We start from the raw sequence: 25454 nt of genomic DNA, 5'->3' as shown, positions 1-25454 counted from the left end.
TGATATTTACAAATAGATCATCCACATTTTTTTTTAAAATTTTCTTTTGCACTTTTTTAAAAGTTTTTTTTAGCTTGTAAATTTCATGTTCTTTTTTTTTAATTCTTTTCTAATACGGTGTAAAAAAAACAAAGAGCACACACTTCATTGTATGAACTTCGGCAGATGCTTAATTGAAATTGAAAAGATAAAAGAGTTCCACATAATACCATCTTTTTATTTATTTTCTTTCTGCGTCAATTTTTTGAGGTGATTTAAAGGCAAACTCTCTTTAATTTTTGGCCCTTCAAAGTCAACTCAAATACGCTTTCACAAGTCTTTTCACAGTAATTTTCATTCAAGATTTACCCTTTTAATTCTTTCCATTTTTCTCTCTTTTTCGTGGTATGGAATCGTTTTCAGTGATTTGAATATTTTCTTATATTTTTTCCCGGTGAATAAAGGCACTATTTTATATATTATTCTTTCTTTTGTATATTCCAAAACCGAGCAGAACAAAAGTCTTTTACGCACACAACTTTTTTTTTTGGAAAGAAATTCTTTTCTTATCATTTTGACATTCAACACGATTAATTTTTTTTTGAATCACTACAATTACAAAGAAACTTGCAATATCCAAAAAAAAAAAAGAATTTTAATTAATTCTTCTACATATTTTTTTTACCCACAAAAAATTGGGGAGAAAAAATAACACAAAATCAAAATATAAAATTTTTGTAAGTATTACAGTTTAAGAAATTTGGCATTCGTTTTTTCTTAAGTTTTTTTTTACAGCAAAACTATGAGTGAAAAATAAAACACAACTAGAAGATTTTTTTTCTTTTAAAATAGCCTACAAATAGAAAATAAATTAGATTTTAAATGGATTTATATTCACAAGAAAATCTTACATTTATAATGTAAAGTTTTTTTTTCTTTCCTAAATTTTAATAAATTTTATTTCATTTTTTTCATTTAATTTTCATTCTGGGCTCTTTTTTTTAAGATCTAATTTTCTCAACAATGCAAAGAGATGCTTATAAATGCCGCCCCATTTCATCCCTTTATTGCGTGAATACACGTTGCGGCAGCAGAGAAATTAAACTAGGATTAATTCACAATTAAATGTGTGAATTTTATCATTTCAAAATTCAGACAATTCAAAGTAAATTTCTTCCTTTATTTATTTTTTTTTTGAAAAAGTATTGGCATTGTAAGAGGGAATGTTTAACACACAAACACACACAAAATCAACCAATTGAACCATTTTAATAATATTTTTTTGAAAGAAATTCACATTGAGTGAAAAATTGGGAGAAATTAGCAATAAATTGCAATATTTTTTTTTGTCTATTAAATATTTGGTCAAAATGTCAGGGATATTATTGTATTTTCCTATTTTTTTTTTATTTATTATGTACACAAAAATTAAGGAGAAAAGGAAGAATAAATCTGGAGTTTAGATAATTATTATAATGTATGTATAATGTACTTGAAAGCTTTATCAAAAAGTTGTGTATGCTTAATTTTCTTCTTCTTCTTCAATAAAGAGAATTTCCCATAATTATTATTATTTTTTTTTATACAAAAGAAACACGAACACTTCGCATTACAAAGAACAAAGAAAAAAAATGTCTTCTTTTAGTCAACACCGGCAAATCCTTGACTCCCTTCAATGGCTTTTATAAGTTTATCTTTAAGCTGGAGATAACTCTCATATGGCGGCAAATCCAATCGATTGAAACTACAAATCACGAATAACAAAAAAAATCAAGAATATTCAGCAAAATCTTTGCTGGAAAATTTAAAAAAAAAAACTTACCATGTGTGAGCTCTGGGGAAATTCTCGGGGTTCCCCCACTTTTCAATCGTGAACATTTGCGGCCCATTCGACCCGTACAACTCCTTGAACCCATTCATCGGTACACGCGACGTTCCCGTCACAAATTGCAATAATCTCGCTCGCATTTCATTTGAGAATGATAAAACAGCCTGCAGTGAAAGCAAAGAAAGAAAGAAAGAGAACATAGTTAGAATAAAATATATAAATTCAATGCTAGAGTATGTAGAATTTCTACAATATTTAGATGAATTGAACAAAAAAATAATATTGATTTAAGATAAAATATTTTTACAACATCACATTCTCAAAAATTCAGCATTGAAATTTTTATCAAAACAAACACATTTTGGGGGCATTTTGTTGTGAGTTTAATGAACTTTCAATAGCTCAATTATATTTTTTTAATAAATTTTCTTAATTAGTTGATTCTACTACTTCAACAACAAAAATATCAACAAGAAAAAAAATCTTTGCAAAATGTAAAGAAAGCATTTATAAAAAAAAAGAAGAGAAACTTACCCGCCAAAACCATTGGACAATAACGTGATTTGCATAGTAGTCGCCTTTGTAGAGTGTATTCTTTTTCCAGTCTTTCACATCGATATTCTGAATGCCGCACATGAGCAATTCCAATTCATTCTCATCGAATATCTTGAGGTTATTGAGTGGCACAACAGATCCAAAGCCCTCGAGGAAGGCATGCATTTGCTCCTTTACACGCGACACAAATCGCCATTCAATCACTAAACGTATGTATTCATCCTTATTCTCATTCGTCACATCAATATTTGCCCCATTTGGCTTGAGTTCGCGCTGATTTGTCGTACCAAATGTCTCCTCATCAATGCAAAAAGTGAGCATAAGTTCACTCGGATCATTTTCCTTGATCCAAAGTAGGGAATTGTAGTATTCCATATCAACAGCCTCCATATCTTTCAGATCAATCGGCTTCTGTAGCATCATCTTGTAGAATGGGCGGATGAAGAAGGCTACAAAAAAAACAAGTTCAGAGAAAAGAATTAATTTTTTGGAAATTTATTTGACATCTTTTTGTTTATTTTAGAACATACCATCAAGTAATTTTCCATGATAGACCGCCATACCAGCTACACGCCCGATGAATTTAAAGTAATTGAGATGTTCCTCATTGCACAGTCCACTAAAGGGATTTATCTGCAGCGTATAGTTATCCATGGCTGAGTACTCAAAGAGCCCATAGTAGGGATTGAACATCTCCTTGGAGAGCAAGAAGAACCACTCACGCGCCAAACCACCATAATCAAGGCCAACTTCCCCCTCAAATTCCACCCAGAGCTTCGTCTTGAGGAGATCAGTTTTCGTCACGGAATTTAGCACGCGATAGGAATCCTCAAAGATCGATGTCCGTCGCACTTTAATCTCAAACTTATTCGGTACACTCGTTGGCTTTCGCAGTTGACTTTTGAAGTACTCATACTTTTGCTTATAATCACGCGAATACGGTACAGCCTGGCCGGCAATGTTGGGATTTGATAGTCGTGGATCTTCCCATTGAGTTATTCTTGTATCTACAAAAGAAAATTTTTAAAGAAATTCCTTACTCATGCGTCGTAAGAAAAAAAATTCGAGCAAAAGAATTTTTCTGCAGAGAACTTTTTGCATTTTTTTTTTTTTCAGAAAGAGAGAGAGAGAGATATCAAAAGCACGCAAAAAAAACTTTAATTAGATTAGCCAAGAAAATGAGTCAGTTGTGAGGAAAATGCCTGACAAACACTCAAATCTGTCTTTCAGTGAGCTTTTTTTGTGTGTTTGAATGCGATAAAGCCAAATTGGGCAACTTTGGAGTATATTTATCGTTATCACCGGAAAAAATTGCAAAAGAAATTTTTTTTGAGTCAGATTATTTACGATGTTATGACATTACATAAATGAATAAGAATTTTATGATCTTTCTAGAATATCTCATTGCATTTCTTTTTGTTTTTTTTTTAATATCACCACAAGAGGGCCAAGAAAAGGAAAAAGAGCCACCTAGCGGGGAAATAATTTAAAAAAACAAATTAAAAACTTACTGTGATCAATGTAGAATATCCTCCCGTCTGAATGAACCCTCTCCTCCCATCCTTCTGGCAGTGGCCCCAAATCATCCTCAGGCTTCCGACTTGCTGGTGATCTTCCCGCTGCATTAGGCATTGGACTTGCACGTCCCGTACGTGGGTCAACCCACGATGTTTTCCGTTCGTTGTGATCAATAAAGAATATCCTCCCATTGGGTGCTACCTGCATTGACCAACCCGGCGGTAGACCCGCTGTATCGGGTGGATTTGACGTTGCCGTCGTATCGGGTGAGGATGTGGCTGAGTTGTCCTCCGTTGAGCTCTGCCGCGACTGCGGTGTTGATGGAGAACGTGCCTGATTGTTGGTACCTGCACCACTGTCTGATGTGTCAAGATCTTCATTCTACAACACACAAAGCATGAATTTTTAAACATTAAAAATTTTTCTTTTAATTCAACCCTTTTTTGATTGAAAACAAAAAGCGCAGGAAGTCTCATTTAAAAAAAAATATACAAATGGCAAATTTACGGGTTTATTAATTTGCTAAATTAAGGACAGGACTTTATGGTTTGTATCAAAATGGTGGAGATTGTCTTGCGGCCATTTTAAAAATAATCTCAAATGATTGATTTTTTGAAGATTTCTAAATTCTACTACAATCATTTTTATTTTTATTTTTTTAAATGGCAATCACATTCAAAAGGCATCCAAAGACACACTCCATAATTCTGTTTCTAAATTCCACATTTGAGGCACATGGCGCCATCTCTACTGTGATAAACAATAGAAAAATTGTCTCTAACACTGCAATACCAGTAAAATATGATTTTCAACAATCACAGAAAACAAAGCATTTTGTAAACTTTTTTTTTTCTTTTTGGAATTCATCAATAAAATTCAATAAGCTCTCTCATTCAAGCAACATTTCTTTTGTAAAAAATAATCAACAAATAAAAAACAGGGCAACAAAAAAAAAAGAAGCTCCAACGAAGACAGATAAAAGAAAATATTTTTTAAGGATCGACAGCGAGGTTGTTTGCCAACAAAAGACCTTCGACGAGAGCAAGTTTTTAGCTCACCTCACTATTACTGTGCTCCTCATTGTCCTCCACGGAATTTCTATTCCTTGGCAATACCCTGCTACTTTGGCCACCACTGCTTACCACCCCCTCGTTGACCACAGGTGTGGTGAATCTATATGCAGACAGAGGAAATCTTAAGTTTTTCTTGGTCAAGACGACCACACCGAATTGCCCCATTTTTCGCGCGCAGCATCATCCCACCAGAGCAATTTAAGAGGATATTCACGCGGCAAAAACCATCGAAAAGTTAAGAAATTTGGGGCAAAAAAAGAAAAGAAAAACAACGGACCTGGACGGTGGTCTCGGAGCATGTCGTCGCGTTGCATTTTGCCTGTGTAGCTGATGATCACGCGGAATACCCGGTGCTGGCCGCGTTGGGCGTCCCCCGGCTGTGCTGTGATTGGAACTTATGGAACCCGATCGATTGAGATCATTGAGGGAAGTCACCGAACCCATAAAGCCCATTTCTGAGCTCAAGCTCATATTATCTCCCTTTATCACCATTTTTTTTTGCACATTTTCCCACGGGCACAATACGCAAAGAAAAAAACCAGGTGAGGGTTTTTTTTTCATTGATAAATTTATCGGGAAAAGAGAGAGAAAAAAAATTAAATAAACATTTTTAAAAGACCAACTTGAAGTAAAAAAAAAACTATCACAGAATGTTTAAAAATGCAAAAAAAAGTGATGTGAGGAAAAGGAAAAAAAAGCAATAATGTGGAGGCAACATCAACAACTTTTAGCACACACACACGTTTCTAACGCAATATTTTTAATCTCAAAAGCATAATGTGAAGTAAACTAAATAAAGCAGGAGAGCCTCTGGTTTGTGCAGATAAACATCCATTTGTGTGACAAATTCAAGTGAAATACCAAATGTTTCCAGGAAAAAAATTGATAAACTTTGACCCCAAAGAATTTGTGTGAATTTCTCAATATTTTTTATGCTCAACATATTAGTGCGAGAGAGCTAGTCTCCCGAAGTTTATGTTTAGCTGTTTGAAGAGAATAAAAAAAACCTCAATAGGATCAAAAGAAAAATTTCAGGAAAAAAAACCAATGCATGAAATTTAAAATTCAGAAACTGAATGCCATTAAATTGTTGAAAACATTTATCTTTTATGCTCAACACACATCAATTAAAATTCCTAATTAATTTACAATAGAGTAGAGTAGTAAATGTAGTTGTTTAGTAAACGACTTCATGAGACAATTTATATTGTTACCGCTTTAAGAATTTAATTGCCCCCTCTCTCCCTTTTTGATTTCATTTTGTGGTGGGAGATCAATTGGCGCCATAATGTAGAAATCAAGATGTTACAATCAATTGCAATTTTAATTCCAGAATTTAAAAAGTTTACAGAACCCATAAAAGAAAATTATTATTAAAATAAAAAAATAAAGAGTTGTGAAAAATTCATTTAATCTCGTTGATTTAATGGATTTTTTTTCTACCTTTTTGTATGATTTTGAATATGAAAATTCTATATTCTTTATTTACATGTTTTTTTATGCCCCAAAACTACTTTAGAGAAAAATAAAAGAAAGGATGAAAACAAACGGATTGATCTGTAATCGAAACAAGGGTAATTTACCTAGCAGTCTAGTACTCTTTTAATCACCCATCATCTTCTGTTTATAACAAAAATCAGGTATTTAGCCCTACAATTTAGCAGTTAAAATAATTTAAAAAGAAATTTAAAATAAATTCATCTATCAACACCTCAGTGGTTTCATCGGTAATTTCATCTGCTTCCTCATCTGTCATCTCAAAATCAATTTCAGGACAATTGCAGCACATTTCATCATCTTCAAAATGTTCCATGAGTGCTTCTTTAACAGTTAGAAGGACATCGGTGGAAAAATCCTTGTTTTTTTTTTTGCAATAAAAATTCATTTGAGCCATGCAAGTGGACACAAAAAAATATGCAGAAAAGCATGCAAAAAATGTAAAGATGAGGATGCAATTTTGTGTGGATTCTCTCTCAGAGAGAGAGACGATATCAGACAGAAGGAAGAAGGGGAGACACAAAAAATTTGCCATTGTAAAGTATGAGTGTTTTGAAAAAGATTTTTGTGTTACAAATTACACAAAAAAAATGTTTGTAAATAATGTGAATGAAGTGTTTTTTTCTTTATGAGGAAAAGTGAGTCAGATGAAGCATTTAAAAAGTAATTTTTTTACCTGATTACTCCTTGAGTCCGATTCATCCACACTGATATGGAAGCGTCGATGGAATTCTGCTGCTGCATTGCTCATCTCCTCTTCAGCCACTGTGTTACTCGTGAGTGCCGTCGGACGTTCCCACTGTGTCGTACGTGCCACGTGATTCACGTAGTACGTTCGCCCATTGGCATCCTGGCGCTCTTCCCAACCCTGTGGCAGTGCCTCCACACCCGATGATCCAAATAGCGATGATGCATTCAATGGTGTCGCCGATCCGTCACTGTTGCTAGCCCCGTCATCGACAATCTCCCAATCTGATGTCTCACTGGTTGAATCCAGATCCCGTATGAAAGCGTGATAAATATCCAAAGTGCCACGAACTCGCGATCGAGCACTATTAAAGCCAACATTTTTTTGTTGTTTTTTTTTTTATTTTTCATATTTTTGCATTCGACGGTGGAAGAAAAAAAAAGATAATTACACGTTAGTCTCTAAAGTAAAACTAATATTTTAATTTTTATAACATTTTCAAGTAAAATTCTATTTAAAATTATTTTTTTTTTTCACTTCCTTTTTACAAAGAAAATTCATTATTGTATTTTGATATTTGATTTCCAGATCGATCAACGAAGAACAGACGTAGAAAAATAAACAGAAAATACTTCTTAAATAAACAATATTAAGAAGAGCAAATTCTGTTAGAACAAACTCTCAAAATAAAATAAAATAAAATAAAATAAAAATGTATGTCAGCAGTTCAGCAGTACGTCTGTATTAAAACTAAATTATCTGGCTCACCTGTGTTAGTTCAATATAAGATGCAAAAATAATTCATAATATTCGCCATAACTGATCTTCTACGGTTTAGAAAAAGCCATGCTTTTAGATTTTCCTTTTTTTTCGCCTTATATTTAGACAAACACTGCACACTATACAGAAGTTTGAGAACACGTGGATTTTTTAAATTCTAAAATTCATCCAAAATAGCCCATTTCTTGCTGATTTAATTGAATACAAAGAGAAATTTTACGGGATTTTGGATAGATTTTGAAAATTTTTAATACTTCAATTTGATTTTCAATAGAAATATCCTCAAACTTCTTTCATGCAATGTAGAGGCATCAATTTGCGCTCAATTATCTTACAAACAAATCAAAACAAAAATAAATTTCACAACATTCTCCAACACAAATCCATTTAATTTGCTTGTTTAAGAAAAAAAAATAAACATTTTATTGCCCCACTTGAAGTGCGTGATAAAGCAATTAAAGTCATATATTGATGAATATTTTCTCTCAATTGATTTTTTTTTCTTCTTTCATTGAAAGATAAAGAAGATCTCCTTCCAGAGAGTTACAAACAAAGAAACTTGATATAGTGAGAGAGGAAGAAAAAATCATGACTGCTGAAATATAATTGCAAGAATGAAATCATCTTCAGAAGATGATGTCAGACCAATCATGATTCCTTTTAGGAACATTAGAAGAAAAAAAGAATTTAATTTCTAGCAAAAAATTCAGCAATAATGGCAGAAAATTATGAAATATTTTTAGCATAAATAGAACGGCGCATGCATAGTTTGGTGGACTCAAAGGGATTCAAATAAAATAAAATAAATTGATGCACATTCCAGTAAAATGCAACAATAAAAATCTCAACAGGAGCGCATTCAACATCACAACTCAAGATTGTTTTTTTTTAGTGCAAGAAGGTTTTTTTTTAATTTAAAAAGGTGGTCGAGGGATGAAAAGAAAGAAGAGCAAAACAACAAATTAGAAAGAAAATTAGAGCTGAAGCCAAATTAACCTACCCAACTGACCTGCGTGGCCGAAGTGGGTAACTTTTTGGTGGAATCGTACGTCCCTCCTGCTCTTTTGGCAAATTAACCAATGTCAATTCAACCATACCCAAGAAATCGTCCCTTGTCAGACGATTCTCATCGAATACTTGAAAAACAAGCTTGTGCTCTCCGGGTTTTACCTGCAAATTATTATTTAAAAAAAAATAAAATTATTTTCTTTCTTCTGCTGCTGCTTAAAAAAAAACTAATTCACTGAAGAAAACTCACCCGAAAGACAAATTCTTCATTCCATTTAGGGTTCAAGGTTTTCTTTTTGGTCTTTGTAAGTACTGAATCGATGTTAATGTTGCCATTTATCGTATTTAAATCAATTCTCACATACGGATCACTGAAATTGGCGGAAGAAGAAGTTATTTAGCATCTCAAACAGACAACAAATAAATTCCTTCTCTTTTTTCTTCTTCTTCTACATTATATTATTAGCTTGACACACAGACTGCATTTGGATGTCAATATAAAAGAGCAAGAATATTATGAATTTATTAATGACTAAACACGATCACGTAGAGATGTTTATGTTTACAAGTTTTATCACTACACGCGTTCGTTGCTAAATTTATAAATAAACTCTAAAATTTTATATTCTTATTTAGAGAACATTCAATAGTAGTGAAAATGTTTATGTATATAAACATCTATTTTCTATTTACAAAAAGAACACACCTTAGCTCAACCCAAAGTGCAGAAATTATCAAAAATTAAATGTAAGATCAGGTAAGATCATTTTATTTAATTAAAATTCTGTAAAATCGATGATCGTGGATTCAATTCTCAAGTATTGTCACAGAACTCACATAAGAACATTTTATAGCTTTACATTCTCTTCTATAAGCTCAATGTGACACAATAAAGCTTCTTTTCTAATGATTTATCTTAATAAATTTACAGGAAAATCATTCTCCTGCAACAATGGGAATTAATTAAAGTGATTCATCTTAAATTTAACGTAAAGAAAACACAATGATTTTAGAATAAATTGTTAGTGTTTTCAAAATAGAAACAAACTAATAAAATACTTTATTATTCAACAAAGTCATTTGACCCCTTTTTAATATTCTACAGTTCGTAAATTTTGAATTTGTTCTACTTCAACAAAAATACAAAAAATAATTAGAATTCATTAAAATAGTTTTGAATAAAAGAACGTCGTCTACCCGACCTAGTCTTTGGCATTTAATTCAATGTGCTAATTGCGTAATTATTACAAAATTCGCCTCTTTTTTTATGTTGTTGTTCCAATACGAAACTTTTTCTTTCTTTTTTTTTTCAAAACACAAAGCATAATTATGTGAATGTCCACCAATTAGACATATTTTTTTGATTCGTCCAATTAATTCCTTTATAGTCGATTTTTTGCATCAAACTTGAGAAAAATTGCTCGATTTTCAGCACTTGAATCTTATAAATAGACTAAATTAGACGGAATTAAAGGGTGAGAATATGGAGGAATCATTTTTTATAAGTTCTTTAATATGGCAAAATAAATTCCTCTTTATTTGATTAAGAGTAGCAGTAAAAACATTTTAATGGAATAATAAATGAGGGTTGATTGTATAAAAGAGGCGTGCGAGAAAGGATTATGGTGCAAAAATGTGTATGAATAAAAAAGCGTGAGGAAGGAAATCAATAATAATATTTTCGACTAAATCAAGGACTTTTTCCATGTAATTTATTTTATACAAGTAAGTTTCTTGTAATTAATAAACCGCAGCTCTGAGCTTTTTCTCTCTTACAACATTTATTAAAAAATTATAATTTTTCTTTAATAAAACTTAATTTTTTCTCAACATATCACGAAAATTTGCCGTTTTGGTTTTTAGGATGCTGTCTAAATAAATCCACAAGGAGCTATATTTTAGAACATTTCCCCCTATGATTAGATTAATTAATTTAATGTAAAATAAATAAATAAAACCAAATATACTCACCTAGCACCGAATATATCCTTTTTGGCCAAAGAATGTCCAGCTATCACTTTGATCCTAATCTGACTAGTTCCTTCTTCACTCTGTTAGAGAAAATAAAAAAATAATAATTTTCACACATTAAACAAAAAAAAATTAGGAATTGAACAAATATAAATATTTTTTATGTGAAATAAATTGGAAATGTAAATTGAGGAAAGGAATCTCGAGAAAAATCAAAATCGCATCAATTTTAAAGGCGTGGAAATTTATTAATTAGGAACTCATTGATAATTGAGCGCGTGTGTCGTCACACACCTCGTGTCCTTCACGATCTTCCTCTGACTATAAAGAATTTTTACAATTAAAACGGAAAAAATGAAGAATTTGTTTTTTGAAAAGAAAAGAAAATTAGGAAAGTGATAAGAATTTATTTTATTATGTTTTCCCGGTGGATTCTCATAGTCTATTCAGATAAACAACTTTTTTCTGACTGAGAATTAATTAGAGGGGAAGAGTGAAGAAAATTAAAAAAAAAATAAGAACAATCCTCTTATCAATTTTCGCAATTCTTTAGAAAAACTTTTTGAATTTAGCTTTTTTTTATCATGCGAAGAAAAAAAATTCTCACGCAAATTATAATGAAAGATTCATGAATCATGAATCATGAATCATTCTCTCCCTAAGTATGCTCTCCCAAAAATTCTCTCTCTCTCTCTTTCATGTTTCATTGCAAAGTTAGGCAGATGAGAGTCTTTTATTGGGAAATACACAAACATCGTGAAACGTCATTCTGGGAATTTTCTATGGCTTTTTTCCCCCATTTCGCCTGTCCGGAATCAAAAGGAAAAATTCCTCCCACATCCCATCTTTTCCCACCTAAAGGAAAATTGCATAAATAAATCCTGATAAACTCACACTATAGCCATGAGATTCGGGCATATATCCGAATACAACATCATCAGCCATTTCTTTCTCTCCTCTATTTAATAATTTTTTTTTGCAAAATACCTCCGACGTTTTTCAACACGCCCGAAATTTTTTCACACCACAATCTTTTAGTTTTAGTAAATTTGCCGCACTTTCACCACTTTTGTGGGCTTTCTTTTCACTCAACTCCACCCACACAGCATCTAGGGTAGGTCTACGTGTACAAATTGCAAAGATTTCAGCCCAAATAAGGGTAGAAATTAAGGGAAATAAGTCGCAAAACACCGCGTCTGGAAAACTCTCGGCTCTGTCGTCGTTGACTTCTCTCATCCGACTTCTACTGCTCTGCTGAGAGAGAGAGATTCATGAGAGAAGAGAATGTTAAGGTGCGAAAGAAATTTGTTGAAAATTTCAAATACTTCAATGAAAAATTTCAAAAATAAATCCAAAACAAGAATGCACTTAGACTCCACCAAGAGATGTGAAATGAATATATAGAAATCAATTCATTTCAACTCCTTCGACTTAGGTTGCTTAGTTAAATGCATTTTAGAGTGTACACAGAAGCTGTGCTTCTTTGAAGAAAGAATCACAGCTAAAAAAAATCTTTCCGTATTTTACATCAGAGTAGAGCTTTAGAGCATTTTTAGCATAAATAGTTTGTAATGCTTAAGGAACAATTCTCAAGGGCATTATTTCATTGAAAATCCTAAAAGAACTTGAACCATTAAGTAAAGAAGATATTCTATGACTTTGCAATAAGTGCAATCCAGTTAAAATGCGATTTTTTCACCTAAAAGTTCTTGCTTCAGGTTTCATCGATGCGATGATAAAAAAAAATATTATGTTCCATCTTTTTCTTGAATTGATAATAAAATTAAAGAATTTTTAGGTGGATATTCTGTTATAAAGAGAAACAGAAAAAAATAACGATTAACTAAATAATGACGTTATTAGTTTTTCTATGACGTTTTATTAAAAAAAAATTATAAATAATAAATTCCATGAAATATTTCATTGAAAAAATGCATTTTAAAGTTCAATTTCACTCTCTCTCACTCTTCCCTAATTTCTCTCTCATTCCAACTCAATTTTCTACACTGATACAAACTGTCGGTAAATTGGTAAAGTATTTTCCTTTTTAAATTCCATAAATTTTTATCTAAAATATAAAAACTAAAAAAAAAATTTAACGACTTTTTAGCCATTTCTTGTTGTTTTCAAGGTCTCATTTTTATAGTAGAGACATTAATTTTAATGCTTAATTAATTACAGTTGAGTAAAAGAAAATTCTTAAGCACTAAACTTCACAAAACAATTAAAACTTTTAATGCCAGACTTAAAGTCTCTTCCTGATGACAAGATATGTAAGTCAGAAATATTTTAAGAGACTTCCCAGACCCCACAAACTTGTGAATTATTTTTTATACTTCTACCTATTCTTGAGTACTCATTCATATCACTGTTATCAGACGTTTTTTGTCTTTATTGTATGTGCAGGTAATAATTTATTGGATGACATCATTCACTAAAAGGTGTGCACTATAAAGGAAAATTTAATGACGACAAAAAACTCACTTTTCATTTTTTTTTAAATTGCATTTTTTGCGTGCTAAAAAGACACACACACACCACACAATTTTCTCACCGAACCGTGAAGACAGGTAAATTTTATTATAAAAAAAAATTAGGAGAGAAGACTCTTGAGGTGATTCGTGCATGGAGAGAAGATTCAAATGGTAAAGAAAAAGAACAAGGCAGGAAGAATATACGTACACACATGTGGATGGTTGTCGCGGATGTGAATTAATTAGTGATTCAGGGGCACCCAGACTGTAATAATTTATTTAACTTTTGCACGTCGCGCGAGAAGTAAACACACCAACCACACTTACTAACTGAACTTTCAAAAAGAAAAAGCATTCAAAGAGCTTTTCTTTATTACGTTTCAATAAGAAATTAAATTAGCACTACACTATTTATCCAAATTTTTATGTTGCCCTTCGGAAAAAATTGATTTTTTTTTGTATAAGAATAAAAAAAGAAATCTTCCAGCAACGTACGCGATAATTTTTTATTTGCTTCCTCGTGAAGAAGTCGCAGAGGAAAAATTTGTGGTGAATTTTTTCGACTGGTGCCTGGAGGCCCATTATTATCGCTCTCCTTCCCAGTGAGCCACAAGTTGTGTGTGCTTTATCTAATCAACACCCCGAAAGCAAGTATTGTGAGGGAGATTATTGCGATAGAGACAGCAAAAAATAAAGAGGTGACAGTGGAGTTTTATATTGTTAAATTTCATCACAAAATCCCCCCACGTTTTATTTTTCTTCTTCCTCACACATTCTACTTTCCTCTGGGTGAAAGATCTCTTTCCTTTCTGAATATTTCTTTTTTTTTCCTCCAAACACACAGAAAAAAATAATTTACAAGAAGCTTTATGTTCTTAAGAAGATTGAGTTAAGAATTTATGCGAATTATATTTCGTAATATTTTTTTTTTATACTACATATACAAGTATACCTACAGCTATCTCTGACCTCTGGATTTGGTTATCAAATATTAAAAAAAAATAAGAGAAAAAAATGGATAAAGAATATCTTGTCACACATTTCATGAGAGATAAAGAAAAATACACAACATACAAAATTATCTGACGCTTTTAATGCAATTCTTTTACACTTTATTTGTGTAAAATTCTTATTTCTTTAAAGAAAAACTGAGTTTTTCATGTATTTAAAATTGAACAAATATAGGGGCTTGAATCAACTCGATAGGGGAAAATTGGGTAATTTTAAAGGTGATGTGATCGACCGTAAATTATTATTAGGCTATGTGGATCCGGAAGGCGTACAACAGTCGTAAAAAATAGAAAAAAAGAAGAAATTATTATTCAAGAAAATAAGATTACAGATTTTCGGTTGTTTTTAGGCTAATTATTTTTTATTCTTTGCCGACGTTTCGGACTGTATGAGTCCTTCTTCAGGACATCAAATCAATTAACATTAAGCGTGTCACATAAGCAATTCACTACATTTACAACGTTTGCTCCTTCTCGCTTGCGTTTTGTGATTTTGTTAATGTTAATTGATTTGATGCCCTGATGAAGGATTCATACAGTCCGAAACGTCAGCAAAGAATAAAAAAAATAATTAGCCTAAAAATAACCGAAAATCCGTCTTCTTATTTTCTTGGTTGAATTTTTTAAAAGCTTTTTTTTACATTAGGAATTTCTGATTTTTTTCTTTCTACAATTTGCATTATTTTTGAAAATTGTACTATGATTGAGATTAGAGGGCTTTGTACTATCATTCATTAACCGTGTTTGCCCTAAATTAATATCCATGAGGATAAGTTACGCTGCGGTTATAATTTAATCAATTTAATAACAAGAAATAATGCTTAGAAAACAAAGAGTTAGTTTTTCAAAATGTTGCCAAGAAGTAGCGTCTAGAAGGGGGCTTAGAGGGTCCAAAATTACGCCAAAGGTAGCAGATTGATGATTAAACTTTCCATTTGTAGGTGTAACATGGAATTCCAGGGAAATTGATGGATGTAAAACAAGCGGGAATGGGCTTCCTAAACATGAGAATAGAATTCCAGAAGTTGACTCACTCCATCTACTCAGTGAAGCGTGCAGAATTTTAGGGAAATGACCCTTCCTGGGGGCACACCACACAGCAAAAACACCTCCGTGTGAGCCCCCGTGCGCTCAATGTTCTATGTGGCATGGCGCGCGTTGAAACCCGTTGTCATTGTGGAGTGAATTCCTTCCGCCACATGAACAGGTTTTTTCGCACCCAGCTTTTTGCAATTTACAGTCTCGCGATAGTGAAGAACTTTTAATAAAAAGTGAGGAAAAGAAAAACACGATAACGGTGCCCGCGTGACGTTGAACATTTTCGTATGGTTGCCCTTATTTTGAATTTTTGCGCGCTTGGAGGAAGATTTTGTTTTGGGAGGCTGGGTTCACGGAAAAGCGCGCGCAAGGCGAGATTTTTCTCTTAATATGGAGGAAAATCATCGTCCTTGGGGGAGTTTTTTTTCACTAAATTTCAACATAGTGTTTTTACGCACACGGTGGCCTGGGAGAAGTTTTTCTCTCTCTCTCTCTTGCTGTACTTGTTATGCCTCCATTGTGCAATCTTATCGCGATGATACGTCTCGCGGGAGTGGGTGGGCGGACGAGGGAGGTTTTAGTAGGTACTTACTGAGGTCAATTCGAAAAGTGATCTCCGTGGCGAGGAAGTCACAGCGGGGCCCTGCGTTACCACCGACTGGGCTCTCCGTCGTGGACGAGGTGGCACCTGGGGCTGGACGTAGTTGTACGTACTGAGCGACGACATCACTTAGAGCCCATTAAATGCTTCCACGGAAAATTTTCCAGTTGTGCATCCACTCGAAACAATGGGAGGTGGCGCACAGGTTTCGAAAAAAGTAGAGCAGATTTTCGCACAATCACTCCAAAATTCTCGTGGTACACACAACACGGGATCCACACTACTTTTCACAACGTTACAACGAGCTTTTCCACAATTTCCCAGAGAAACGATAACAATTAAAAAAAAAACAAATTGGATAAGGAAGAGCCTCGCAGAGGAGAAAAGAGTCAACAAAAACGTAAAAACGTCGATCACGAGTTTGTTGACAACACCGAAGTCAACTTTCGCGTTTCGAAGTTCGCACGATCGCGATCGAAAGTACGAAATTGCAAATTTCGAAATCAAGATCGTGCGCGCCATTGCAAAATTCAAATGGGTGGGTGTGTTGATAAGAATAATTTTACATCAGCTGATAAGGATCGATAAGAAAATGTATTTGGGGCAAAAGATAGGGATTGTTTTAATAAAAATTATTTTAATTGATAAATCATTTAGATTTCGTGAATCATTGTTACGAAAAATTAGTAATTTGTTTTCTTCTAAACATAATGATTTAAGGTTCTGAAATTCAATAAAAGTAGGTATAAAGGAAAATGTAATTCTTTTAAAGATAAACAAATAATATTAGAAAGCCAAGAAGCTCAAAATATTTTTTGGGATAAAAAATAGCTCCAAAAATCTACTTACCACAAAAATTCTCCAAAAATCTTATACTTATCTCCTCCTAAAAATAAATTAAAACAGAAAACACAAAGGAATGTGGGCCAATTGATAAACTTTATTGTGAAATTTTGATTTAATAAAAGCTGCTTTGATACAAATTTTTGAAATTAAAGGTATGTACAAAAATAAATTTACCGGAGCCAAAAAGATATTTCTACAAAAACAGAATTAATAAAAATTGATGTAATATTGAAATGCAATTGGTCCAGCTTTTTTTCCAAATTATTTTCTTTGACAAAAAAAACAGACACCCGCGCAGCAAATGCTCAGGTTAGCATCATCGCTGCCAATCAGTCTCGTGAGCCAAAAAAAAAAGAAAAGAAAAAGGCGCAAAACTAAAAAAAAAAACAAGATGAGCAGTGTTTTTAGTCAACCAAGTGAATTGGAATAACGAATTTATGGCCAAAAGGGCTTTTGTACTTGATTCCGGCCTCACGGAAGAACTTATCGGGAATACCCAGATTGCAGAGGTATAGCTTTCCGCACGCATGCCTATTGATGTCGTCCAGTGGCAATATTGGCAAAATTGAGCATTTAATCTGCACCTGATTGATCCCATGGACAGGTGGATCAATTGCTAGCACCGAAGCACGACTCTCATTGATCCACTTGAGAAGAACTGGAGTTAGGATGGCCGAACGTACAGATAGGACAATGAGGTCCACACCTGTTGGTAGTTCTTTCACATTATTCGTGTACATACTGCCAGTGGCATTGAAGAGATCTAGCTCACGACTTGGGCGACTCAGGTGCGTAATTTCACGCACATATGCCACAACTTTTAGACCCTGCGTCGCCAACTGGCGTCCTGTGCAGATACCAATTTCAGATTTCCTACAAAATATTTAGGGTATAGTCCGTTAAAAAAACGCGCGTTTGAGCAACTTCCTAGTCTACATGCTTCCATTCTCCATTTCTCATTTAATCTGGAGAAGTTTGCTCATTTTATTTACCCACAGAACGTTCTAATTTGAATGACTGGATTAACGGAATTTTAGTAGAGAAACGGGTTCCATGTACTTACTTATCGTTGTAGGGCTCCTCACAGATCACCACAATTGTTGGCCATTGATGAGAATTATTGGGAACCAAACGTCGTCCACCACCGAGCAGTTGCAGCGCAATTTCCGTCGTTCCACGCGCAAGGATATCGCTCTGCCGCTCCCACGTTAGTCCCAGCGCCTCAGCTGCCGTCTGGATGCGATTGCGCACAATCAGCGGAATGGACGGCACAATGAGCCCCTCACTCGTCACGTAGTCCCGTGAACTGTTGTAGTCCACCTCAATTTGCCTCAGCTGTGCCGGCTCCGACGTAATGACATTCTCATCATGCCGGTATTTGCGTCTCTGCATGGGTACTGTCTGTCGAAGTAGATCTGGTTTCTGTGTAGCATCAATTTCATCCCAAATCGCTTGCTTATCAAACAGTGCAAGATTCTTCTCAAAGTCAAAATCTTCATCCATCATGGGATCGTCCACGGGTGTGCCGAAAGTTTCATTTTTGCTATTATACTGCCTCCTGGACTTTTTTCGGTCATTCTTGAAGCTCCCATTGCCATTGCCTTGTGTTCAAAAAAGAAATTTATATATTTTTCTCTTGAAATATTTCATGGAAAGTCTGAAGCTTACCATTTCCATTCTTCATCATTGAACCACCACCGGCAATATCTAGTGGTTTTGATGCATTGCGCACTCCAAAATTATTCTCAAATTGCTGCTGCTTCGTGGGATAGAACTTCCCGTTATTCATGAGATTACTGGCACCGCCAGTAGTGCTGGGGGAAGCTTTCCCGGGAGCACGAGATGGTCCCGGAATGGGATTGCGCATCGGTGTACCAAATTCCGGGAAGTTGGGATGCTTTATCGGTGTTGGTTTGCTAATGGCTGTCGTTGTGATGTTGCTACTCTGCGTGGCTGGAATTAGTTCCAAATTTGCAATGTTCACCGATGCAATGGTGATCTCTGTGTCGGGCTTGGGTACAGGAACCCCATTCCGGAAGGCACGAGTAATGGTGATGGCTTCGGGGCTGACATCCTTGATGACACCCTGAAAAACACCCCCAGGATCCGTGCAGGTGATCGATATTGACTTCCCAATCCAATTGTCACTCATCTTCAGCTCCCGCACAAACACACACTTCCGGATAGGAGAAATTGTTGAGTCACTCAGGTTATGTCCTCAGTTGGTAAACACACAGCAAAGATTTTTCTTCCACACTGTAAACCTTCTCATACAAAATCCTTACAAACTATAAAACCCCCACGATCTTTGCAATGAGCTGCAGAACTGCACAAGATCCCGGGATGCACTTAATGCTAAGAATTAAGGGCTTTCTTTGTCTCTTTCTTGAGCCACACAAAAGATTTGGTTTACTTTCTCTTTGCACTTATTTTTCTGTCCTTTCACTCCCTCTTCAAAAAAGTCGTCAATATGCGTTTTCTTAAGAAACTTCAAACTCTTTTACATACTACACATCAAGAGGATTTATTTGGGATTAAGAATTTCACGGTAAAAGCCATCAAAATATCCTTTTTAACGCAAAAAAATAAAACACTGCGTCTTTCAGCTTTTCTGCACCATCTTCCATTGAGGAAGTCCGAAAAGTATATTCGAAAGAAAAAATCAGCTGTTCCGGAATTCCGAAATGACTTTTTGAATTTTTAACTGCCTAATAACGGTCAAAGGGAAAGGTTCTGAAGGTTCTGAAAATTCTATATTCTAAAAATATGTTCAAAAGTTGAAAAATAAAAGAATAAAGAATTAGAAATATGGCAAAACAAGAATTTCGCAAGAGGTAGTAAAATATTTTAGAATAATAAGAATTTTGGAGAAGTTTCTAGCTATTTTGTGTCAAAAAAAAGATAAAAAACTAATAAACAAGTTAAATGAGCTCTAATAAAGATACCTACCTTTTTCCATAGAAACCAAATGAAAATTAGCTGTCTATTAAAAGTTCTATTAAAATCTAAATAAATAAATTTCCCTTCAATAAATTTTTCTCAATTCTATATTCATTTCAAAATTACATTCAAATATCATATTTCTTGCATTTTTTTCTTTATTTAAATTAAATAAAAATGCGTAAAATATACAATTTGTGAATAAATATGAAGGAAAAGTGAATTTCCTTTCTATTACTCCACCGCCTCGAAAATTTCATCCTTCTCTTCATAAATAGTTTTATTTGTTTTTTCTTTCAGTAATTCAGATTTTCTCTGCAAATTTAACTTTTCCAAGAACCTCAGCTCGTCCGTATCATGATGATTCACGTGAAACTTCCTTTTTCCGCGAAATGGCTTTTCCGACGTTTGTTGGCTCACAATTATTTGGTTTTCCAATAAATTATTAATATTTTGCAATTTCAATGGTAACTTCTGACTCGTTGACCTCTCACGAAGACCGCCTGATGATGATTGCCGGGATGGTTTGGTGGTGAATGCCTTTGTGGGTAAACTCCTTGTGCTTTGGGTGCGAGGGAGCGCAAGGAGCCGTTCCAATTTCCTCTGTGAACCGTCACCAGTGTCTTGGGGATCGTCGGATCATATTAAGTTTCCAGCTGAATCCTTGTACAATTCCTCATTATTAGTGTAAAGTTGCTCCGAAGCAGGACAATCTACGCTTGTCCACCAATCACAGACACGGAAAGCCTAAAAGAAAATGCAGGAAAATTCATTTTATATTTAATAATTTTTTTGTTGTTGTTGAAATAATGCAGAAAATTTCATTATTCAGAGAAAGAGAAAAATTAGTTAAGAATTTACAAAGCCTTTTAAATTTAATCACTGCGCAATTATGCATTTAGTACACGGATTATTTTCCCAAGAGATGATTAAATGCAAATAAGATGCTATCAAATAAACGTTCCTGTTTGTAATCTAATCATTTGTTGGAAAATGACTGAAGAGTTCACGAGCAATTTATTCAAATTGAATAATTTTAATTCTTGAACCTATGAGAATTTTCTTTCAAGCTTTAAATGCTTCTAATAAAAATAATAAAATTGTTTTTCTTTTATGTTGTAAAATTAATTTAAGATTGGAAAAGTCAAAGATAATTTTTAAACAAATCAATTTGAATAATGCCAAGAACAATAAGAAGTTCAAAACTCGGTCAAAAAACCTTTTTTTTGTAATATGTACCTTCTAACTAACACTTTTTATGCCAAAAATATTTTTTTTCTTTACATAATAAGTCCATGCTTTGTTTATGTTACAAACTACTTATAGAGATGATTGTGAAGTAATTTCTCATGCTTTTTAATGCACGAGCAATCTTTATTGCTGAATTTTATAATTTCCGGACATTTTACATTTTCTTTGTCATTGCTTGATGGTGTTGCATGAAGAGAAAGAAAATGTTGAAAAAAATATATAAACTCGAGTAAAAACTAATAGACCAACTTATCCAATAGACATGAGATCTTGAAACAAGCGTAACAATCTAAAGATAAGATCGTTTGATAGCACAACAGAGTATGTTTCTTTTATGGCAAACAATAAATTTTTATTAATTGGTTCTCATGGAGGTGTGATGATGAAAATCAATGGAAATCGAAATGAAAGAAAAATTATTCTCTGCTATTTATTATGGTTTAACCTTTTTAATTTTTTTTTTTTTGCATTGAAATGAATGAAGAGATTTTCATCAAGATTATTTGACTTTTATCACTTTGATTTGTATATTTTACATATTAAACGATAAGAGGAGAGCAAGAGTTGATTTTTCTCATCACTTTCCATAATTTTCATTCTCTCCATCAACACAGGTAGGTACCTAATAATTATTATATTTTTATTTTTTTAATAAATCTCACTTGATTAAAAACTGTTCCATTGGGGCAGAGGAAGGCATAGTGCTGCCCTCCGTTTACACACCAATGCCACACTTGACACCTCGCCTCGATGTCCGCGTAGTATCCTGGTATTCGGTTCTGGCACGAAAAAGATAAATCCTTGGGTACGGAATCGTATGCAGGATAGTCTACTCCTTCCTCATATCCATCAATTTGCTGCAGGAAATACCAAAAAAAAAATTAAATAAATTTAAATGAAAGAAGAGGCATGAAATGAAAATGATCTTGATGTGGAGCAAAAGTTCACGTTAATTGGAATTTAATTCTCTTTTCTCTCTGCAACAGCTGAAGAGAAGGAACAAAAATATTGTGTGAAATGTGAGTGAAGACGAAGTTATTGAGACTCTTTTCAGCGATGAATATTAAAACAATTGCCGTTGCACTTTTACTTTTTCCTCCTGCTGCCCCGGAAAATTTTCAATTGAAATTCGCGATCAAGAACACACACTGAAATCATTTTTTTTTTAATTCAAATCTTATAGGTACATTCACAGACAATGTTGGTGAATAAAACAAACATCTCAAAAATTTACAATTTACAATTTTTTTCAACGCAACACGATGAGGAAATCGATGCGTAAGTTATTTATTGTTTTATGAATTAATTAAGTCATGTTTTATTTCCATCTAAAGAACAATCTATGTTATTGTTTAACCCATTTTAGTATGCCTATTTTATTTGTATAAGAAATGTTGGAGATATAAAAGAACAGTTTGAAGTTTTTAAGTAAACCTTATTAGCGCAACAGATTTTGACCCCTTTATGAAAAATCAAAGATCAGCCGAGTGTCGAAAAGAAAGTTCCTAAAGATCTCTTAGAAACTTCCAGGATACAATTGGCAAGATGACTGCTTAACCTGCACAAGTTCCAGCAATTTATGGGGCACTTTCAGTGAACACATCCAATCTTTTTGCGGGAAAAAAGTATACAAACTTCAAGTTGCGAGCACGGAAATAATTCTACCCAACATTAAATTGAAATCAGTTTAAGAATAATTTTGATTCAAGCTTTAGAGTATTTTTAAAAAAAATAAAATTAATCCTTTGAATTGGCCTGAGTCCAAGAAAATGTGTAAACGGAAATGTTAAAAGAAAAGAAATGCAGAGAAAGAATTTTTCAAAATAAATTAATTTACAAATTTTTCTTCTACTTAAATTATTTTTTGTTTTATCTTCTCTTACACTTTAATTAATGGTATTTGAGGGTTTAATAATTTTTGTTTAGAAGGAGAATAGAGCAAAATTATTTTCAAAATTATTTAGAAGATTTCTCAAACAAAAATCTTATCAAAATGATTTTTTTAATATCTTGAACGTTTTAAAAAATTCTCCTTGAAGGGAAAGAATTTCTAAAAATACTTTAATTAATATTTAATGTGCTTTTCAATAATGTTAAATAAAATCAACTATATGAACAAAATTAGAAGTTATATTCAAATTTCTTACATCAAACTAATAAATTTTCTAAACATTTTTTTCTGTGATAAATGAAAAAAAAAATTGATTTTTTAAATGAAATTAATAGAAAGGGAACACAAAACCTTTAAATTTATTACTTTAAAATGCCTTAATTTTGCCTGAGAATTTACTTTATTTCTCTTTCTTTGCATCCATTAACAAAAGGTTAAATCATTCATAGATTAAGACATGCAAAATTACATTTAAAAAAATTCAATTCAAGAATTTATTAGTTTTCATGATTTATAGCTTTGACTTTCGATTGATCAATCAATTCAAGAGGTTTATATGGAGGCTTACATATATTCTCTCCCTAATATTAGGTTTCATTTTCTTCTCTTTCCAATCACTGCGCATTTAGAACCTTGGAGAAGGTAATAGCATCGTGAGAAATCCTTAAGATTGTGCTTCAGTGTTTTTTTTTCTCTTTAATTGACCGAGAGAGATGAACTTCAATTAAATGCACAAAATGTAAATGATCTCCAATTTTCCAACATCACGCAATACTTATTTGCACCATCGTGCACATTTTGTGCCAGGAAGAAGCCGCGTGAAATGAATAAAAATATTTTTTCTTCTTCTCATAAATTTATAAAAAAAAATGTGTGCATACAAACCGCATTAATTGTGATATCCAAGAGAAGTAATCCATAGAGTGTCGCACATATTCCAATTAATTTCCACATCACTTGCAATTTTTTTTTGCTATTCCCTCTAATATAAATGGAAAATTTTTTAAAGAAAACTAGGGCAAGAAAAAACGTGTAGGGCACGCGGTGGTGAAAGAAGAGGGAAAATAATCACACTATAAAACTCTTTCACAGAGACTTTATCTTTTTATTTATAAATAATTTTTCTCACTATTTCTTGTTGTAAATGTAAACACACAGGCTGATTGGAGGGAAAGGAAACTCTTCTTTTTTTTCTTTTTCACTCTCTATAACTCATCACTTCCACACCGTTGTTCGCACAAAAATTTACAACTATGCAGCAAAAGAGAGGTATTGTGAGGAGGAAGTTTTGGCGCGCACAGATCGTTCGTGAATGAGGCAAACAATCACGTGTGATCTCCCATTTATACACACCGTGCATTTTTCCCCCTGAAAATTCAGATGCGGGAGGAGAATGATGCAAAAGCCACAACATATACCTACGCGGGAAATGCAGCAACGGAATGGAGGGAATGCCATACACCTACACCTACCTACACACACAGAGAGCCTCCCCCCCCCCCGATAAGTTTTTCCGGGGACGCGCGTGAAAATTACAAATGGGGATGGAAAAATTTCCTATGGAGTCTCAACTCTATTGAATCCGCTGGGTTTTGTCTTTAATTTTTTAGCTGTGATTCTTTCTTAAAAGAAGCACAGCTTCTGTGTACACTCAAAAATGCAAAGTCGTCAGATCGGGCTCAAACTCGGGATGAGCACGAATTAGAGTCCCCACATTCCAAAAAACGTATGCGCCAAAAATCTTTCCGGCCGGCCGTCCGTCCGTCCGTCCGTCCGGCCGGAATATAAAGCTATATTGCAAGAGAACGGTAATAGATAGAGACTTGCGGTCAACGGCAAAGTTCATATATCGGGTGGAAGACATACGATTATGAAGTCAAATCCACCCCCCCACCCCTTCGTCCGCCATTTTGAATAACCTCAAAATTTTGTTTTTGCTATATCTCAGCCCCTGTAATAGCTAAAAATCTGAAATTTTGATATGTTGTAGGGGCCATCAATACCTTTCCAACGATACCTCATTTTCGAAAATCTGCCAAGCCGTTTAGCCAATATGGCCGCCACAATTTTTCATCGAAAATCGGCCATAACTCGAGAACGGCTTGACCGATTTTGATCAACTCGGGCTCAAATGAAAGATATTAACGAGCCCTACAACTGCTCGGAACATCGCAAGTTCAAAAAATGACCGCAAGTGGCGCTAAAATCGAAAACAAAATTTTCAATGAGTTTTCGATGAATATCTCGAGCACGGCTTTATAGAATTGCTTCATATTTTGATATGTTATAGTTGACTATAGTATCTATCACCATGCCAAAAATGAAGAAAATCTATGTAGCCGTTCCGGAGATATCGCGTTTTAAAGTTTACATGTCATATCTTGAGTTGCATAAGTCCAACGCCCCGCGAAGCGGGGCGTTTTATATACACATATAAAATAAAATAAAATATATATAAATGCATAGATATATACATTATATATATACATATAAAAATGCAAAGATA

General features: G+C 33.6%; 3 protein-coding genes across 13 annotated transcripts; all 3 read right to left on the bottom strand.

Annotated features, from left to right (window-relative positions):
* Positions 1-203: 203 nt before the first annotated feature.
* On the bottom strand, positions 204-16468 carry LOC129793107 (E3 ubiquitin-protein ligase Nedd-4). Of its 11 annotated transcripts, none has more exons than XM_055832740.1 (12): positions 16012-16456; positions 10898-10977; positions 9177-9297; positions 8919-9088; positions 7127-7502; positions 5231-5433; positions 4939-5053; positions 3874-4261; positions 2893-3369; positions 2342-2811; positions 1802-1971; positions 204-1723 (listed from the first exon to the last, which is right to left on the bottom strand). In XM_055832740.1, the coding sequence occupies exons 1-12, from the start codon at positions 16144-16146 to the stop codon at positions 1621-1623; spliced, it is 2808 nt and encodes a 935-aa protein (XP_055688715.1). In that variant the 5' UTR covers positions 16147-16456; the 3' UTR covers positions 204-1620. The 11 variants fall into 11 exon arrangements, with proteins under 11 accessions (XP_055688715.1, XP_055688716.1, XP_055688720.1 ...); XM_055832741.1 differs by having other exon boundaries at positions 8928-9088; XM_055832745.1 differs by lacking the exon at positions 16012-16456 and adding an exon at positions 13580-13899.
* A 472-nt stretch (positions 16469-16940) lies between these two features.
* On the bottom strand, positions 16941-19512 carry LOC129793108 (enhancer of mRNA-decapping protein 3). The gene is made up of 3 exons (XM_055832753.1): positions 18535-19512; positions 17930-18467; positions 16941-17739 (listed from the first exon to the last, which is right to left on the bottom strand). Exons 1-3 carry the CDS (start codon positions 19016-19018, stop codon positions 17271-17273), a joined length of 1491 nt encoding a protein of 496 aa, XP_055688728.1. The 5' UTR covers positions 19019-19512; the 3' UTR covers positions 16941-17270.
* A 383-nt stretch (positions 19513-19895) lies between these two features.
* LOC129792313 (U-scoloptoxin(01)-Cw1a-like) lies at positions 19896-24271 on the bottom strand. Its single transcript, XM_055831222.1, has 4 exons — positions 24078-24271; positions 23834-23930; positions 21720-21914; positions 19896-20553 (listed from the first exon to the last, which is right to left on the bottom strand). Exons 2-4 carry the CDS (start codon positions 23900-23902, stop codon positions 20446-20448), a joined length of 372 nt encoding a protein of 123 aa, XP_055687197.1. The 5' UTR covers positions 23903-23930; positions 24078-24271; the 3' UTR covers positions 19896-20445.
* Between the last annotated feature and the right edge of the window lie 1183 nt (positions 24272-25454).

The sequence above is a fragment of the Lutzomyia longipalpis genome, chromosome 3, assembly GCF_024334085.1.
Source record: "Lutzomyia longipalpis isolate SR_M1_2022 chromosome 3, ASM2433408v1".
In the NCBI taxonomy this organism is placed as follows: domain Eukaryota; kingdom Metazoa; phylum Arthropoda; class Insecta; order Diptera; family Psychodidae; genus Lutzomyia; species Lutzomyia longipalpis.
Note: the sequence above shows the minus strand (reverse complement) of the source record. Positions and strands in the feature narration are given on the sequence as shown.

Excerpts from the sequence above, each read along its gene's own strand:
- LOC129793107 (XM_055832740.1), bottom strand. The coding sequence starts at position 16,146 with ATGTCGTCGCTCAGTACGTACAACTACGTCCAGCCCCAGGTGCCACCT. Across the intron at positions 9,298-10,897 it reads AAGGATATATTCGGTGCTAG|TGATCCGTATGTGAGAATTG; the intron begins GTGAGTATATTT and ends CGCCAATTTCAG. Across the intron at positions 5,434-7,126 it reads CGGACTCAAGGAGTAATCAG|GGAGATAATATGAGCTTGAG; the intron begins GTAAAAAAATTA and ends ATGGTGATAAAG.
- LOC129793108 (XM_055832753.1), bottom strand. The coding sequence starts at position 19,018 with ATGAGTGACAATTGGATTGGGAAGTCAATATCGATCACCTGCACGGAT. Across the intron at positions 18,468-18,534 it reads AATGATGAAGAATGGAAATG|GCAATGGCAATGGGAGCTTC; the intron begins GTAAGCTTCAGA and ends TTTGAACACAAG. Across the intron at positions 17,740-17,929 it reads GAGGAGCCCTACAACGATAA|GAAATCTGAAATTGGTATCT; the intron begins GTAAGTACATGG and ends AATATTTTGTAG.
- LOC129792313 (XM_055831222.1), bottom strand. The coding sequence starts at position 23,902 with ATGTGGAAATTAATTGGAATATGTGCGACACTCTATGGATTACTTCTC. Across the intron at positions 21,915-23,833 it reads TGGATATCACAATTAATGCG|CAAATTGATGGATATGAGGA; the intron begins GTTTGTATGCAC and ends TATTTCCTGCAG. Across the intron at positions 20,554-21,719 it reads ATGGAACAGTTTTTAATCAA|GCTTTCCGTGTCTGTGATTG; the intron begins GTGAGATTTATT and ends ATTTTCTTTTAG.